This window comes from Monodelphis domestica, chromosome 1, assembly GCF_027887165.1.
Source record: "Monodelphis domestica isolate mMonDom1 chromosome 1, mMonDom1.pri, whole genome shotgun sequence".
Lineage (NCBI taxonomy): Eukaryota > Metazoa > Chordata > Mammalia > Didelphimorphia > Didelphidae > Monodelphis > Monodelphis domestica.
In genome coordinates this window covers 595,261,758-595,277,815 of record NC_077227.1, presented here as the reverse complement: position 1 = coordinate 595,277,815, position 16,058 = coordinate 595,261,758, and the positions used below count along the sequence as shown (strand labels likewise).

The 16,058-nt window shown below is 34.2% G+C and overlaps 1 protein-coding gene across 1 annotated transcript in view; it reads left to right on the top strand.

The window, feature by feature from the left end:
* The window catches only part of LOC100033139 (L-threonine 3-dehydrogenase, mitochondrial-like), a 36,027-nt gene extending 20,213 nt beyond the window's left edge, over positions 1-15,814 (top strand). Inside the window, exons 4-9 of the mRNA XM_001381978.4 lie at positions 2,542-2,612; positions 4,550-4,699; positions 4,804-4,976; positions 6,022-6,112; positions 8,881-9,150; positions 10,335-15,814. Coding sequence (XP_001382015.1) covers positions 2,542-2,612; positions 4,550-4,699; positions 4,804-4,976; positions 6,022-6,112; positions 8,881-9,150; positions 10,335-10,474 — 895 coding nt within the window. The 3' untranslated portion in view covers positions 10,475-15,814. The remainder of the gene's footprint in view (positions 1-2,541; positions 2,613-4,549; positions 4,700-4,803; positions 4,977-6,021; positions 6,113-8,880; positions 9,151-10,334) is intronic.
* The last annotated feature ends 244 nt before the right edge of the window (positions 15,815-16,058 follow it).

The following is a 16,058-nucleotide window of genomic DNA, read 5'->3' as shown; positions in this document are numbered from 1 at the left end:
AGACCAAGTAAGGGATTGTTGTGGACAAAGAGCAAGAGAACATGAAAGCCTGCACTAAGCTGGTAGCTCTGAATAGAGAGAATGGGACCGATATGAGAAATGTTGCAGAGCTAGAAAAATGACTATTTGGCAATTGATTATATACATGGGCATAATTTCTATGATGAGACAACAAGAGAGACCAAAGTAGAGCAGCACTAGGAAAATCAGAAAAAGGTAGTATTACCAAAAAAAAAGAAAAAGAAAAGAAAAGAAAGAATATCCAGAGGTAATACCATCAAATACGCTGATACATTAGTTAAGAAACAAGACTTAAGAAAAGACCTTTAGATCTAATAATTAAGAGGTGGCTGGGAACTTTGGTGTGAGCAGTTTCATTTAAGTGATAAAATCAGAAGCTAAATTACACAGGGTTGAGGAATGAATGATAGGAGAGGAAGCAAGTATAGATAGCTTTTTGAAGATTTCTTACCTAGAAAGAAGGGGAGAGATATAGGAAGGTAGCTTGAGGGAATAGTAAAGTTTAATGTTTTTGAAGGATGGGAGAATCTGGATTATGTCTGAAAGCAGTGAGAAAAGGCAGAAATAGGGAGAGAATGATTAGGGGGAACAGTGTTGGAAAATTCAGGAGAAGATAAGACCAAGGGCACATGTGGAAGGGTTGGCCATGGGTAAGGAAAAGGGCTCCTTGGCAAAGGAGGAAAGAGTGGAGAAAATGTCTCAAGGAGCTTTCAGATAAAAGGAAGAGAAGGGAGAACTAATGGTAAATGATAAAAGTTTTCTCAGTAAAGTAAGACAAGGTTTTCAGCTGAGTTGAAGTGGGCAGAGAGTGACTTGAGGAAAGAAGACAAGATTTATAATATCTTTTTGAGAGTGAGATGGGGAATCATTTAAGGAAGAACAAAAAGGGTACCTTTGCTGCAGTGAGGATTCAGTCGAAGGCGGATAACAAATTTGACATGTAACCAATAAGCATGGTTGAGTGACTTCTTACAACTCCTTTCAGTAGCATATGAGTAAGAACAATAGAGGTAGATGGTGAGAGTAATCCAAGACTCTGTTTTGACAGTGAATAAGGGGTAACTAGGATAAAGGGGAAAGGGAGGACAATAGAGTTGAATGGCTTATGTATAGGGTTGAGATTAGGAAGGTAGAAAAGTGACATCTGCAGGGTAATGGTCTGAGAATGCCCAGAGGGATTGTATAGATTAGAAGTTGATCAGGTATAAGAACAGCTATTAGAAGAGGGAATTATGGAAAGAGATGATAATAGGAGCTCATGATGAGATAGAATGTTAATTTTTTATTAAGAAATTAAACAATGAGGGCAGGTAGGTGGCTCAGTGGATTGAAAGCCAGGTCCTGGGTTCAAATGTAATCTCATGCACTTCCTAGCTGTGTGACCCTGGGAAATTCACTTAAGCCCCATTGTCTGGTGCTTACTGCTCTTTTGCCTTAGAACCAATAAATGGTATTGATTCTAAAACTAGTTCTAAGACAGAAGATAAGGGTTTGAGAAAAAAAAAGTAAGTGAATTCTATCAAAAATTTAAAGAATAGCTAATTCCAATAATATATAAACTCTTTGACAATATAAGCAAAGAAGGAGTCTTACCAAATTCTTTCATGACACAAATGTGAAAAAAAAGGAGAACATTTATGGGTAACTATGAGATTCAGCATATGACTATCCCTTGTCAGTAAGGTAAAATGTAGAAGTAAGCAACAGAATTTGAGAAAATTAAAGAATGGGGAGGTTAGGGAGTTTATGAGCATTTCCATGAAAGTTATCCTCTTGTATAAGCACAGGGATTGTGGAGAAGAAGACAACAGTGAGTCAGGTGTTGAACTTCTTAAGAAAAGAGGGAGAATTATTTTTGCGTTGATGGTATATAACAGTGACTTATCATATGGGGTAAAACATTTCTTTAGAATGAGCATCACAGGAGAGGTTATTGAATGATCATGACAGCGGAAGAGAGTGGAAGTAGCATTGGAGGAGAAAGGAGTAGTTCAACTCCTTGTTGAAAATGTCCAACAAAAGTGTTTCTCCAGAGTCAGGGCATGTGAGGGAAGGTAAAGCCACTGGACATGGTCATAATATCTATGATAGAACTGAAAAGAGACTGAGATGAAGTGGTAAAAGAGGTAGGAGAATGGTAGGTAGCTAGGAATGTAGCATGGAGAGTTGTCTGGGGAAAGCCAGGTCTCAGTAAGAGTAGATGGAGTGTAAGAGGAAGAGGTCTAGAATAATAGGAAGTTTGTTCGCTATGGAGTGGCAATTCCAGAGGCACAGTGGAAAAGCACGTAGGATTGGAATGATACATGGATAGGGTCAAAATAATGAAGAGGGAGATCGAGAGAACAAGAGGTGAGGGGTTGAGGATCGTTTGCTCCTATAAAGCCAGTGGTTAAATAATAATGCAGGGGAAGGCAGAACAATAGAGAATTAGAGTTTGCTGGCCAGAGTATTGGTAGTGGGTGGGAGATGAACTGTAATGCTCCCAGTGTTAATTATTGTGCATTTTGGTTTTTCTTCTAGGAAACGATTTGGAAAGGGCAATGTGATCTTGTCTGACATTAAGAAACCTCCTGATCATGTTTTCCACAGTGGTAAGAGATGTGGCAAACCTATGTTTTTGTTGTTGTTGTCCTTTAGTTGTATTTGATTCTTCATACCCATCATTTGGAGTTTTCTTGGCAGAATTAAAGGAATGGTTTGCCATTTGCTTCTCCAGCTCATTTTACAGATGAAGAAACTGAGGCAAACAGGATTAAGTGACTTGCCCAGGGTCACACAGCTAGTAAATGTCTGAAGCCAAATTTGAACTTACATCTTTTGACTCCAAACCTGGCATTCTATCTACTGTACCACTTAGCTGCCTCTGGCAAGACTATTTTGAAGAGTGGGGAATGTGCCAATTGGTTTTTTTGTCTCTCATGTTGTCAGTGTGGTTAAATGCATAGAGAACTAATAACTTTTAGGCAACCTTAAAATTAAGTTTAAGAATGAATGGGTCTGGGGAATGTGACACATCTTTTTCATGTGTTCTATGAAATCTTAGTACTGCTCTTTGTTCAGGTGCTACAAGAAAGGCAAATTCTTTTCAATTTGTCTGACCTCAAGGCATAGTTTTAGGATTAAAATCTAGTATACCTTAGTTCTTTGATTTCTATACATTATTACAGTAAAATTATCTCATAAGAGCTCAAAGAGTAAAAATAAAGACCATAGAAGGAAGTAGTTTCTATAACAAAATAATGAATGGAAGAAAAAAGAAAGCTTAGAGGAGCTAATTGCCTTGTTTCTGGACAGAATGGTTTCTTAACTATTCAGCATAAACTTTTGTGTACTTGGTGTTAAACTTTCTAAGGAAAGGTCTTCCCTTCTATAATTAATACATTCTCAAGCTTCACAGAAATGCTTATGTCTTCTACTAGCTGAATTTTCTCTATTTTTTATATAAATTCATTCTTGTCTTTTATTCTGTAGAAATAAAGATTGAACAATTCATGAGTTATGTACCTGTTAAAATTCTTTGATCGTACAATTTTCTTTTGAATATGGGAGTCTTGGTAGAGTAGTACTTCTAACACAAACAGAAACATCATAGGGAGGAGCAGGTTTTGAGAAAGATAAGCTCAGTTTTTTGAAGTGTCTTTGGACATCAGAATAAGGTACTTATGTGTGTCAACCCTGTGAGTATTTGCTCTTGTATTATTTCTCCTATACTGGGAAGAGAATTAGTAAGGGGAGTTAGAGGGAGAAGTCACACAGAGGAGGTTCAGTGGGTGCCTCATCTTTTCTGAAGGCTGCTCTGTAGCTTTCATTTCCCAGACTGCGACTCTGTCAGATAGCAAGGGTATGATGGCTCTCCACACTACGTAGGTAGTCAAAGTGTAATTCTGGAGCTAGAAAAAGAGGTCAGAACTTGAGGTAAGTTTCAGATTCATATACAAGGAGATAGTGGTTGAAGTCACTTTGAAATGAATGGGATTGCCAAGGGAAAGAATATATATATATATAGTCTATGAAAAAAGGGAAAGAAAAGAGAATGGATGATGCTGAGTTTTGAAGAAACATTGAAAGGCAGCTGAGAAAGCTAAAGTAAGGGAAGTTACTAAGTTTTAGGTAATTATGTTATTATGAGTAGTAGTATTAGTAATTATGTAATTAGTAATTATGAGATACTAGTTTTATTCATCTTTATTACTGATTTTTAAATTAAAATTTTAACAACAAATTGCATCTTTTCCCCTTCCTCCAACTTAAGAGATTTGAAAAATTTCCCCCAGTTTGAGAAAGAAATCTTTCCCACACTATAAACATCCTACATATTAGCAATGAACAGCTTTTTAATTGTTCTAATAAACCATCTGTGGCTATGTGGCATTAACATATAACTAACAGGTAACTAGTAGTGGAAAACTTGGAGGCTGTGACAGGGTTCCTCATAAAAACAAAAGACAGAAAAAGACAAAGTGTGAGCTTGGGTCTTTTTTTATATTTGTGATTCAAGCATGACATTCTGTTTCTGCTTCCATTGTAGGGCCATTTGTTTATTCTGATATCTTGGATTATAAGAACCTTCGGGAAATAGTGGTAAACAATCGAATCACATGGCTCTTTCATTATAGTGCCCTGCTAAGTGCTGTTGGAGAAGCAAATGTCCCTTTGGCAAGGGCTGTAAATATTACTGGTAAGCTTGCTTGGGTCTTGTCCAGTATGATTTGACCATTTTTTCTTGTTCTTGGGTCAGATGAAGTTTCTTTATTAGATCCTGATAAATATTGTTGGTTTCAGGTTTGCATAACATTCTGGACATTGCAGCAGAGCACAGTTTGCGACTCTTTGTGCCTAGCACTATTGGTGCTTTTGGTCCTTCTTCTCCTCGGAATCCAACCCCTGATCTCTGTATCCAGAGACCTAGAACCATCTATGGAGTGTCCAAGGTTCATGCAGAGCTCATGGGAGAAGTAAGCATTGGCTGACATATAACACTGGAACTCTTTTTTTGGATTTTTTAACTTATATTTTAAATTATTCCATTGAAAACCCTATTCCAATGTTTTGTTCCAGTTTGGAGGTAACTGGTTCCTTGAAAACTATGCCAGCTATGAAATTTGGCAAGTTGGAAAGTCTTAAAGTGTGTGAGAGATTGTATATCTGTATCCAAGAACTGATATAGCTAAGTTCAGGGATGTCATCACTTAAGTTATTTGATAAAGTTAGGTGTTTCTTTTTTTTTTGAGGAATCATGGCGGCTCTTTTTTTTTTTAACTTTTGCCTTCTGCCTTAGAATCAAGTATATCTATTTTTATTTTCCATGCAGTATCAAATAATTTTCATGAGAGTACATCTGATACCACAAAATCTAGATTCTATTTCATGAAAGATCTTGGAGATCCTTTAGTGCTATATTCACATTTTACATATGAAAAAGCTGAGCTCCACATAACTAATGTGACATCAGATTCTGAAATACTCTTGATACCTTTACAGCTATTATCTGTATATGCGTTTGCAACCTTTCCCTTTCAGCATTCCTTTATTTCACATCAGTAAATTATAAGGCTTGAGGAAAATCATGACTAATTCTTTCTCAAAAAAGGTTGAGGTTTCCCACTATAAAACTTTTTTCTTCCTTTTCAGAGTGCTTGCAGAAAGACATTTTATCTTTTGCTATTTTTTTTTGCCATAGAAATTTTAATTCTTTGTAATGGCAAAAAGATGTAATGTAAAAATAAACTAACTTCAGTAGGAATAATTTGTCTTTAGAGAATTCTAACTGCTTTAGCATATTTTTTCTTTATTAGGAATTTAACACAATATTTCAGTATATAAAGAAGAACAGAAAAAGGAAGATTGTTTATTACATTTAAAACATTTTTAAGATTTTTATATACATATACATATCTTATATATAGAAGAATCTTATGTATAATCTTAGGAAAGTAAGTTATTTGTGTCAGCTTTCTCTGAAATATTTAAATTTTTAAAATTATTATGTTTCTTTGTTAGTATTATCATCACCGGTATGGTTTAGATTTCCGGTGCTTGAGGTATCCTGGAATCATTTCTGCTGACTCCCAACCTGGTGGAGGAACGACAGGTAAATGTTTACCTCTTTTTCTTTAGTATACAAAATAGGTTTTTGGTTGTTTTTTTTTTTAAGTTTTCATTTATGAATTACAGTCATCTTGGAGTCAGAGCTTTCTTGGAAAATGTAAAACTATCATCTCTTTCTGCAAGATAGAGTACATTTTATTTTTTATTGATAATATATGTTTTTCATAATAATAGTTACTTCCCAATAAGCAATATCCTGTTTGACTTTTAAATTCTTTCACTTTAAAAAAAGTTAAGAAAAACGTTCTTATGATAATATTTTGACAGTGCTTATAACTTTACACTCTTGTAGTTTACCATTCCTTAATAGGAAGGAATTATGGTTTGTTTATTTTTAGCCCCTTACCTTCTGTCTTAGAATCAATACTAAATATCGGTTCTAAGCTAGAGGAGCAGTGAAGGCTAGTCAATTAAGCGACTTGTCTAGTGTAAACAGCTAAGAAGTATCTGAAGACAATATTTGAACCCCCTGGGACCTCCCATCTCCAACTCTAGCTCTCTATCCACTAAGCCACCTAGCTGCCCTGAAAGGAATTATGTTTTAACATCAATTATCTGGAACCAACATTAGTCCCTGTATCTGGCCTGGGTTTTTTTTAAATGTTGACTTTACATTATTTTTAATAATTGTAAATATTTTGTAAATAATTTTGAATTCACATTATTGTCAGCATTCCGTATATTACTTGGGTTCTTTGCTTTTTGCCCATGTTCATTCAAGTCTCATATTTCTCCGAATTCTTCATACTGATTATATTCACATACTCTACTTTGTTGAACTATTTTGCAGTTGATAGAAAAATGTAATTTGTGTTTAGCTTCTCTCTACTACAAATTGTGCTTTTTATTACAAATTTTCCTTTTGACACTTATGAGAATTTTTGTTTTTTCTTTGACTTCTTTTGGTTAGAACCCATTAGTCAAAATAATAGATTTAGAGAGAATTAACTTTTTAGTAACTTTTTTTTCACATTATTCCAAATTGTTTCCACAGTGGTTGGACCAATTCACAGTTGCCCCAGTGATGTATAATATTAAAATACCTGTCTTCTTATTATATTAACTCACTTCTACTCTTGTTATCATCTGTGGTACAATTGGATGGCTATGAGCTGATATTTCAGGATTGTTTTTAACTTGTCTCATATAATGATATATTTCATAAAGTCACAGTTATCTATTTTGTCATTTATAATTTTCTCTACCCCTTTTTATGAATTTTTCTCAACATTTTTTGGGATTTGTTGTTTGTTTTATGTAAGATGTTGGTCTAATCCTATTTTCTACCTTTTAAAAAGTATAATTTCTTTTTCTTGAATTTACTGAACCAACAGTATGGGATTATTGGATTCTAGGTCTTCTTACCCAATTTATTCCACTGATCTGCTTTACTATTCTTCAAGCACTATCAAATACTTTTCATTAGAGTACATCTTTATCTCTTTTCTACATCTGTCATCCCCTAAGAAAAGTACTTGATGTAAATTTCTGATTGAATATACCTGGCATAAGCCTATAATTAATTAGTGCATTGTAAATTATGTCCATAATATTTCAAGCTCACTACACTTGACTGTGGTGGCAGAGAAAGACACTGTTAAATCTCTACTATTCTTTGGACATAGCCCATTATTATGCTTATTAATTTAGACAGACTGCATTAAAGTTGGCTTTTCAGAGTATTCCAGGAAGTTCACTTATTAATGAATTTAATTATTAAATAATTAATATATCATTTAATATATTATATAATAATTTAGAAATTAAAATAAACAACACATTTAAGTTCTTTTAATTAATGAAAAGCTATTTTTTCATATTTTATTTTTGTATATTTAATTTAACTATTAGATAAAATAGAGTAAAATAATGGATATGATCAGACTCTTATTGCAGGAGTCCTGAGAGTATATTGATACAATTGTTCTGTGAGTGATTTAAAGTAGGCTTGAATTTTAATATTTAGGACATAGCATGAATTTTTTTAGAAAGTAAAGTTCTCTTTTATCTCTTTTTTTCTGACAATTCTTATTCCTAATTTTACAAAACAAAACAAGCATTTCCATAGACAAAGAAAAAGATTGTACATAAATGAAATCACAAAACTGTTATATGTTTAGGTTAAATAATAAATAACATCTACATAATAAATCACATCCACAAGTGTCCTAACTCCTCCTCCCTGTAACATTCACAGCTTATTCTTCCAGGATTGGTTCTATGGTTGTGTACAATGTTCTCCTGGTTCTACTCATTTCACTATTCATTATTTCATGTAATTCTTTCTAACTTTTTACAAAATCAGCCTGCTCATCACTTCTTTTGGCACAGTAGCATTCCATCACAATCTTATATCTCAATTTGTTTAACCATTCCTCAACTGATGGGCATGTTCTCGGTTTCCAATTCTTTGCCACCACAGAGCTGCAGTAAATATATTGGAATATGTAGGTTCTTTTCCTTTTTCCCTGATCTCATTGGGTATATACCCAAAAAGGCTGGATCAGTTCACAGCTCCACCATAGTGTATTAGTGTCCCCATTTTTCTACATCTCCACCTACATTTGTCATTTTGCCCTTTTGTCATTTTAGTCACTGATGGGTATGAGAAGAAACCTCAGTTTTTGGTTTGCATTTCTTTAATCAGTAGTGATTTACAGCATTTTGTTTATGTGCCTAGATATAGCTTTGATTTCTTCATCCAAACTCTATCCCCTAGAACAAAAATCAACAGACAGAATTCTCTTTTAGATTATGCAGTTCAGATTTTCCACGATGCTATTAAAAATGGCAAGTTTCAATGTAACCTGAAATCAGACACGCGGCTTCCTATGATGTACATCGATGATTGCCTTAGAGCTACACTGGAAATCATGGAAGCTTCTGCAGATTCTCTCCCCATGAGGACTTACAACATCAGTGCCATGAGCTTTACCCCCGAGGAGCTGGCACAAGAAGTTGTCAAGCATGTACCCGAGCTCCAGGTCACATACAATGTAGATCCAGTTCGCCAGGCCATAGGTGAGTAAAACAAAGTTTCTACTTTTAGCCCTTGTCTGCCCATATCACAGGGAGCTCGGATGTTTTAGACAGTACCAATAAGTTAGTGGAGAGCTGTAGAACTGAGTGTTCTTTCTCTAAAGATCGTTGTGGCTAGTCCCTAGAGGTGCTGATGGAAGAATAATACCAGCTTTCTAGTAGAACCTCTCAGAAACAACAGCTGTGGTATTTCTACCTACAGTTTTATAACATAAGGGATGTAATATGATGGAAAAAGTTAAGGCTGGAATTATATTCTCTATAGTGTTTCAAGCAGCTGGTTTGTAGTTTACTATTCCTAAGGGCTGGCTACTTTAAAAATAATATTGCCCATAAAACAAATACAAATAGTTTTATATTTTGAGTTGCCATAGTAAATTAGTGTTAGGAGAAATAACTAACGTTGAATGACAAAAACCACAATCCCCTCCTTTCCCCCAAATGTTAGGCTTTAACATTAGAATAAAGGTAATAAACGGAAATGTAATACCAAAATATTAAGTTGTACACAGGTTAAAAAACATTAACTTACCAAGTTATGGCTAGAGATAGTTGGTGTAGAAAAATTTTAGAGTATTTAATCTCTACCAAGTCAAGATGAGTCAGCCCTGTGATAAGACATCCAGAAGAACCATGATCCAAGATCGCATTAAGAGAAACATGGTGTCAAGTTCTAAGAAGGGAATAGTTTGGCTGTACTGCACTCTGATTAGACCACATTAAGATAATTGTGTTTAATTCTAGAGGATACATTTTAGGAAAGACCATTGGAGAAGCTGGGGAGTGTCCAGAAGAGAGGGCTAAGGAAGTGTGAAGGGGCATGAAACTCGTACCATTGTAACCTCATTTGAAGAGACACAATGGCATTTTACCCTGGAGAAAAGAAATTTAGGGAGCACTGCTGTCAAGTGTCATAGAAGGAGAAAGAGACTTTGTTTGGCAGTACTGGCAGCAGTAGGTAGAGGACCTAGTTAATGTGATTCAAACAAAGAGCAGGTTGCCTTCTATGGTTTGGTATTCCCCATCACTGGATGAGGAGGCTTCACTACTAAGGTTTGTTTGCCTAGTCTTCAGTTTTAGGAATTCTGATTTGCAGCAGCATCCTATTTTGTGACTAGGTTATCGTATCTCATGCACATGTTCTTTTGCATTTTTTTTTCTTTTAGCTGACAGTTGGCCAATGAATTTTGATGATACCAATGCTCGGAAGGATTGGGGATGGAAACACGACTATGATCTTCCTGAACTGGTGACAACTATGTTCAATTTCCACGCCTCAGAATCCAGAGTTGCTCATGCCAGTTAACCAAATGGTTCTTGTATCTTTGGGGGAATGTGAGAGATCCTGAAATTAGTTTATCATGTTATAAATCTAGTATTGCTACTTGTACATTATTTGTACTGAAGGATTATTGTTGCCCCTTGAGTTTGACAGCAGCTCACACACCTGTCAGGAAACTTCTCAAACTGATCTCACAATACTTTTAAAACAAAGATTCTTAATCTTTGTGTGTGTCACAGTTCCCTCTAACAGTCCATTTAATCCTATGATCCATCCTCTTTCATAATTCTGTTTTTAAATGCATAAAATAAAATACATAAGAATTAAAAGGAAACCAATTTTGTTGAAAAAATGTACTTTTTTCCCCATTCAAATTAAGGGACTGAAATCTATCCACAAACCTTTTGGGGAATCTGTGGATTCCATGTGAAGAACCTCTATTTTATTTTATCTTTTTTTTTTTTTTCAGTTTGATTCAAAGCTTTATTGTAAGCAATAGGGAAAAGGAGGGGAGAATGAGAGGGAAAAAGGACCCAATATACAACTCAGGCGTGCACACAGAGTATAACTCATGTAAGGGAGATAACTATGCTGTGGAGCACAGAGACATGGAGCTCTTGAATAGGAAAGGGTGCCCCACCAGGAAGGGGTGAAGAACCTCTATTTTAAAGGAAGAAATAAGTCTTGAACTCAAGCATTTTAATATGTAGTAAAATCTATTTTGCTATAGGTGACCATTGGATTTTTCCTATTCAAACTTGCCCCTATAAGACCCAGTAAAATATGAAAATATATTATCTATGTCATTTTCTTCATTCTTAATTGACATAATTTGTTATAATTTGTAGGAAGTTGAGAGTGTCAGTATTTAATATGTGGGATTATTTATTTCACTTATGTTTTAAAGTAAAAAATCATCAAGTCATGAAACTGTTTTGGACAAGTAACATCAAAGACTGTTAGTTTAAAAAACATTGATTTAGGTCAACAGTATAAAAGCTTAATAATAATTTTGTAACAATAATAATAGATCAAATTTATATATTGCTTTAAGATAGAATAGTTCTATTATTTCCATTTTAGAAAACTGAGACTCCTTGACTTGTCCAGGTTTACACAGCTAGTATAGGTCTTAGAGTAGCTGGCTAACTTAGGTGTTATGATTCCAGACAATCATCATCTACTATGTCATGCTGTTTTCCAGAAAAAAATAGGGAGAAAGGTATTTGTATTAAATCCATGCTAATTAATTCTACATGACAGAGATGATGACTTGATCATATGCTTCTTTAAGAATTATTTCTAAAACATAATTTCATTTTTGTAGAAATATTTCTAAAGCAATTTTATTTTTTGTGGGAATATATATCATTCATGTCCATTCTCAGGGGAAAAAAAACCAAACGAAACATCTAAGCAGGAAAGTATGACACTTGTATTTTCAGCTTTGTTAGGAAAAAGTGCTGGAATATATTTCATTAAATGAATGGAAGAATAAAAGCCTTTATTAAGTGCTTATTATGTGCAAAGTACTGTACTAAGCAGTAGGGATAAATAGAGAAGTTAGGTAGCTCCTGCTTACAAGGAGCTCATATTCTAATGAGGGAGACAACACTTACGGAAGGTTTTATCCAGTGGTCCTTACAGTCAGGAAGACTTGTGTTTTGAGTTCTAACATATTAGCTATCTTGTGAGTTTGAGCAAATTATTTAACATTTCAGGATCCCTAGACAGCAACCTCAAAAGAGATGTTAATGACTTTTAAAATGTCATTTCCTTTGATTAAATTGTCTAGATTTTGCAAGTTGAACCATTGACAGTGCCAAAGACTTTGAGGACAAGAATTTTCTGTGTCTTCAGTAGCCGTTACTGAGGTCCCTGCAGGAGCAGATACCAGGTTGCATCTTCACTGGGTTTGCTTCCCAGGATAATGGTCAAAGATACTATGTGAGAGGCTCTTGGGTGCAAGGTCTTGAGTTGTTCCCTTCAGAGTCTAAGAGGAGATGGTGATCAAGGTGGTGGTTTGCCTTTCCTGGCACATGTGGCCTTCTGTCTCTACAAATCATTGCTTGATTGATTTTTGCTGTTGTTAAAAAGTGGAGAAAGTGTTAATAATGCAATTTAACTCAAGAACATACCCTGGTAAGCTCCCTCTCCACAATAATTTCTTCTCTCAATGATGACTATGGGAGCTGGACTAGAAGCAGATCTAGTGTGGGGGGACATTGCTGTTCTGAGCTCTTGGGCTCAGAGCAATGGATGATGGTGTTGAATTGACTTATCTGGCATATTCTATTTCCTGTCTCTACCTCAAGGTGCCTTAGTGAATTAAAATAGCTAATCTGTTAAATTATAATTACTACTGTTTAAAACAAAAAAATTGTCCTTTTTTATTTGATTTACCTTTCATTTAAAAGTAGTGTGTCATAATGGATAGAAATATGGCATTGGAGTCAGACTTGTGTTTAAGTTCTGCCTCTAACACGTATTAGCTGTCATATAAGTATGAGCAAGTTATTTAACATTTCAGTGCCCTTATATGCTTCTAAATCCAAATGACAGACTAGTATTTGATCTCTGTTGTGATTTCCACTACAGAATTTCCCTGTACCAATGATATCATGGGACTAAATCCCCAAACTCCCAACACTTTTGCAAAGATGCATGTAGTAGTAGGTAGTAGTAGGTTTCATTTTTAGAAGATACATATTATGCCATTTAAAACAATGGCTTCTTCTAATATTTTCCAGATTATTTTTCATCTACCTCAGAATTTGTTTACTTACCAAATGTAATTGATATGGATGCCTCCGAAGTCATCAGAAAATTAACCATCTCCAGTTAAACATATTAATTACATTGATTTTTTGCCAATAAATGTCACCTAAAATAAACAAGGATTTGTAGCATGTAAGTTAACCGAAGACCAGATGAGTGAACAAGCCTCAAGTACTTGTGATGTGCAAGGTACTTTGCTAGATGCTGGGGACACTAAGACAAAATGAACAACCAAGTCCTCGAGGAGCTGCATTCTTTTAGGGGAGACAACACAGAAAATCTTATGTATATGCAAAAATCACAAGGTAACTTGGTGGGGAGGCACTAGCAGCTGTGGGGATCAGGAAAGGTTGTACACATCACCAACGCAATGGAAGTTAGAGGTCCTTAGATTTGGAACTAGTGGAGACTTTAAGATCTATTCTCTAATTTTACATCTTAGGAAATGAAGATTCATAGAGATGGAGAGTTGGCCAAGGTCAGTCACAGGTGACAAGCAAAGAAAATAAACATTTCAACTTGGGTATCTAAATGCAGGTTCAGTATTCTTTGTGGATAGTTTTTATTGTAATGGTCCTACTAGGTTCCTGCTATGATAAAATGATAAATATGAATGTGAAGTAAGATTATTGGATTTTCTAAAGCAAAAATCCCAACTTTATTTTTAAGCTATCTTAGGTACAGCTAAGAATGTTTAAATAACAGAAAAGTAGACTTTCAATTAGGTTAGTTTAAAAGAACTTAATATTGTTATTCAAGGAATCTAAGTTTTATCTTCTTGTTTATCTTTGATTTCCAAACTTTAAAAAAATTTCTCCCCCTTCCCCAGTTTTCAAAGAATTTCTTTGTGAGAATGAATTATTTTTAGGGAAGAAATTATTCCTACAGAAGAATATAATGCTAGCTCAAAGCTAATTGATCACGTCATTACTCTGTAATGAATCTAGGTGTTAAGTCAAGTGATTTTTTAAATAGAATCTTTTGAATTGGTTGAATATAGATTCTCATTAGTTTAACCATTCTGAACCATCTACATAGATGAGCCTCTAAGAACCTCCTTGGATAAGATCTTTAACCTTTCATTGACTTTAGTTAGTTTTCCTAAAACAGTCATATGAATTATCTTCAAGAGTATACAAATCAAAGTTATTCTAATTCTCTTGTTTAATAGAAATATTAGGTATATTTAAGCTCAATTGTGTCAGATTTAAAACTTACAAAGTACCTTAAAATTTATTTTTTATCTAATCAAATGTATTGATGTTAACATGAAATATTAAGGGTGTTATTCATTTCTGGAGCTTTTAAAAAAATTGTACTTTTTTCAAGTTTTTGGTATCTTTAAACATTCTAGAATGCATATATAATTGTGTGTTTTTAAGGGCTACTTACATGTAGCAGTGTATCTGTTTTCCAAAAATAGGAAAATCTAGTGTTTAAGACTATTACAGAATTTGTTCTTGTTTCAGCTATTTTAAGAAATGGAGCCAAATGTAAACTTGTACATTTCCAATTCTGTTGATGGTGGGAAATGGTGATGTCAATCCAAAAGTTATTCATATTTGATATGGTAATTTGTTTTGCCTTATTTTAGAATATGTATGCTTTGGGAATTAACCTCAAAACAAACTTATGAAGAAATATTGAGGGCTCAGTTCAAGACATCCAGTCTCCCAGTGCTGGAATCTGACCATAAATTGGATTTTCAAGACATATTAGAATGATGTCTGTAAATTATGCCATTAGCAAATCTGTGCTGTCAGAGTACCTTTTTTCAAACTTTTTTGATTCAGGATCTGATATTATAAAGTAGTGGATTTCAAATTAGCTTGTATATATGAAGGGTTTACCAAGATAATGAAATTTTAATTGTGATTCTCTTTATTTTGTAGTTGCATTAGGTCTCGTAATCAAAGCATTCCAGTTGAGTTATATACTAGTCTATTCCAGCAATATGAAATGTATCATTCCATGTGTTCTGATTTCATCATATAGTATATACAAAAGCTAAAATTATGAGGTGATTTTTTTTTCTCCTCTTGAGACATTCACACTTCTGGCCCCATATTTTTCTGGAAACTGAAAATACACCATTATTTTTCTCATTTATCTCTTCAGGAAGAGCAAAAGTTTAAGTTGAATTTGCATAAATTTCAGATTTGAATGGTAGTTATGTTATCAGTGGCAGAATATGAGCTGTTAGGAATTAAAGAGTCGTGATAGATTTGAATTAGAAGAGCTTTTATATGAAAGAGCTATGTTTGTGTTTGATTTGAATATGTCCTTACAAAAGAAATTATTTTTCTTGAAGTTTTACTTCAGTATGAAAATTATACCCTAAAAAATCTCAGAGTTGATTTTCTTCTAAATTAGATATTATTTAAGATATTTCAAATTCTGTTTTAAATTACCCCCAAAAATGTCAAAATCCAAGTCTTGAAAAATAATGTTTACTGTGTGTGTGTGTGTGTGTGTGTGTGTGTGTGTGTGTGTATAGAAAGAGCCAATCTCCTTAAGGATGGTACGGAAAATGGGCTAGTGTTTTCTTTTAAAAAATAACTAAGTCAAATAAATTTTAAAATGTCATGGAATTGTGACTCTAGTTTTTTACTTGCATCAACATACTAGAGCCCTTGTTTAGATAGATGTTCCTGTTAAAAGTGACATAAAAATTGAAATCCAACCTTCAAACAATCCATTTTTTAAGGGATGGGGGAAAGGAGAATATGAAATTTCATACTTTCTCCCCTGTCTCTTTCCATCCCTGAGAAATTTACTTTTCAGAAGTTGGGCTTTTTCTTTTGCTTCATCAATAAATACTATTTGTTTT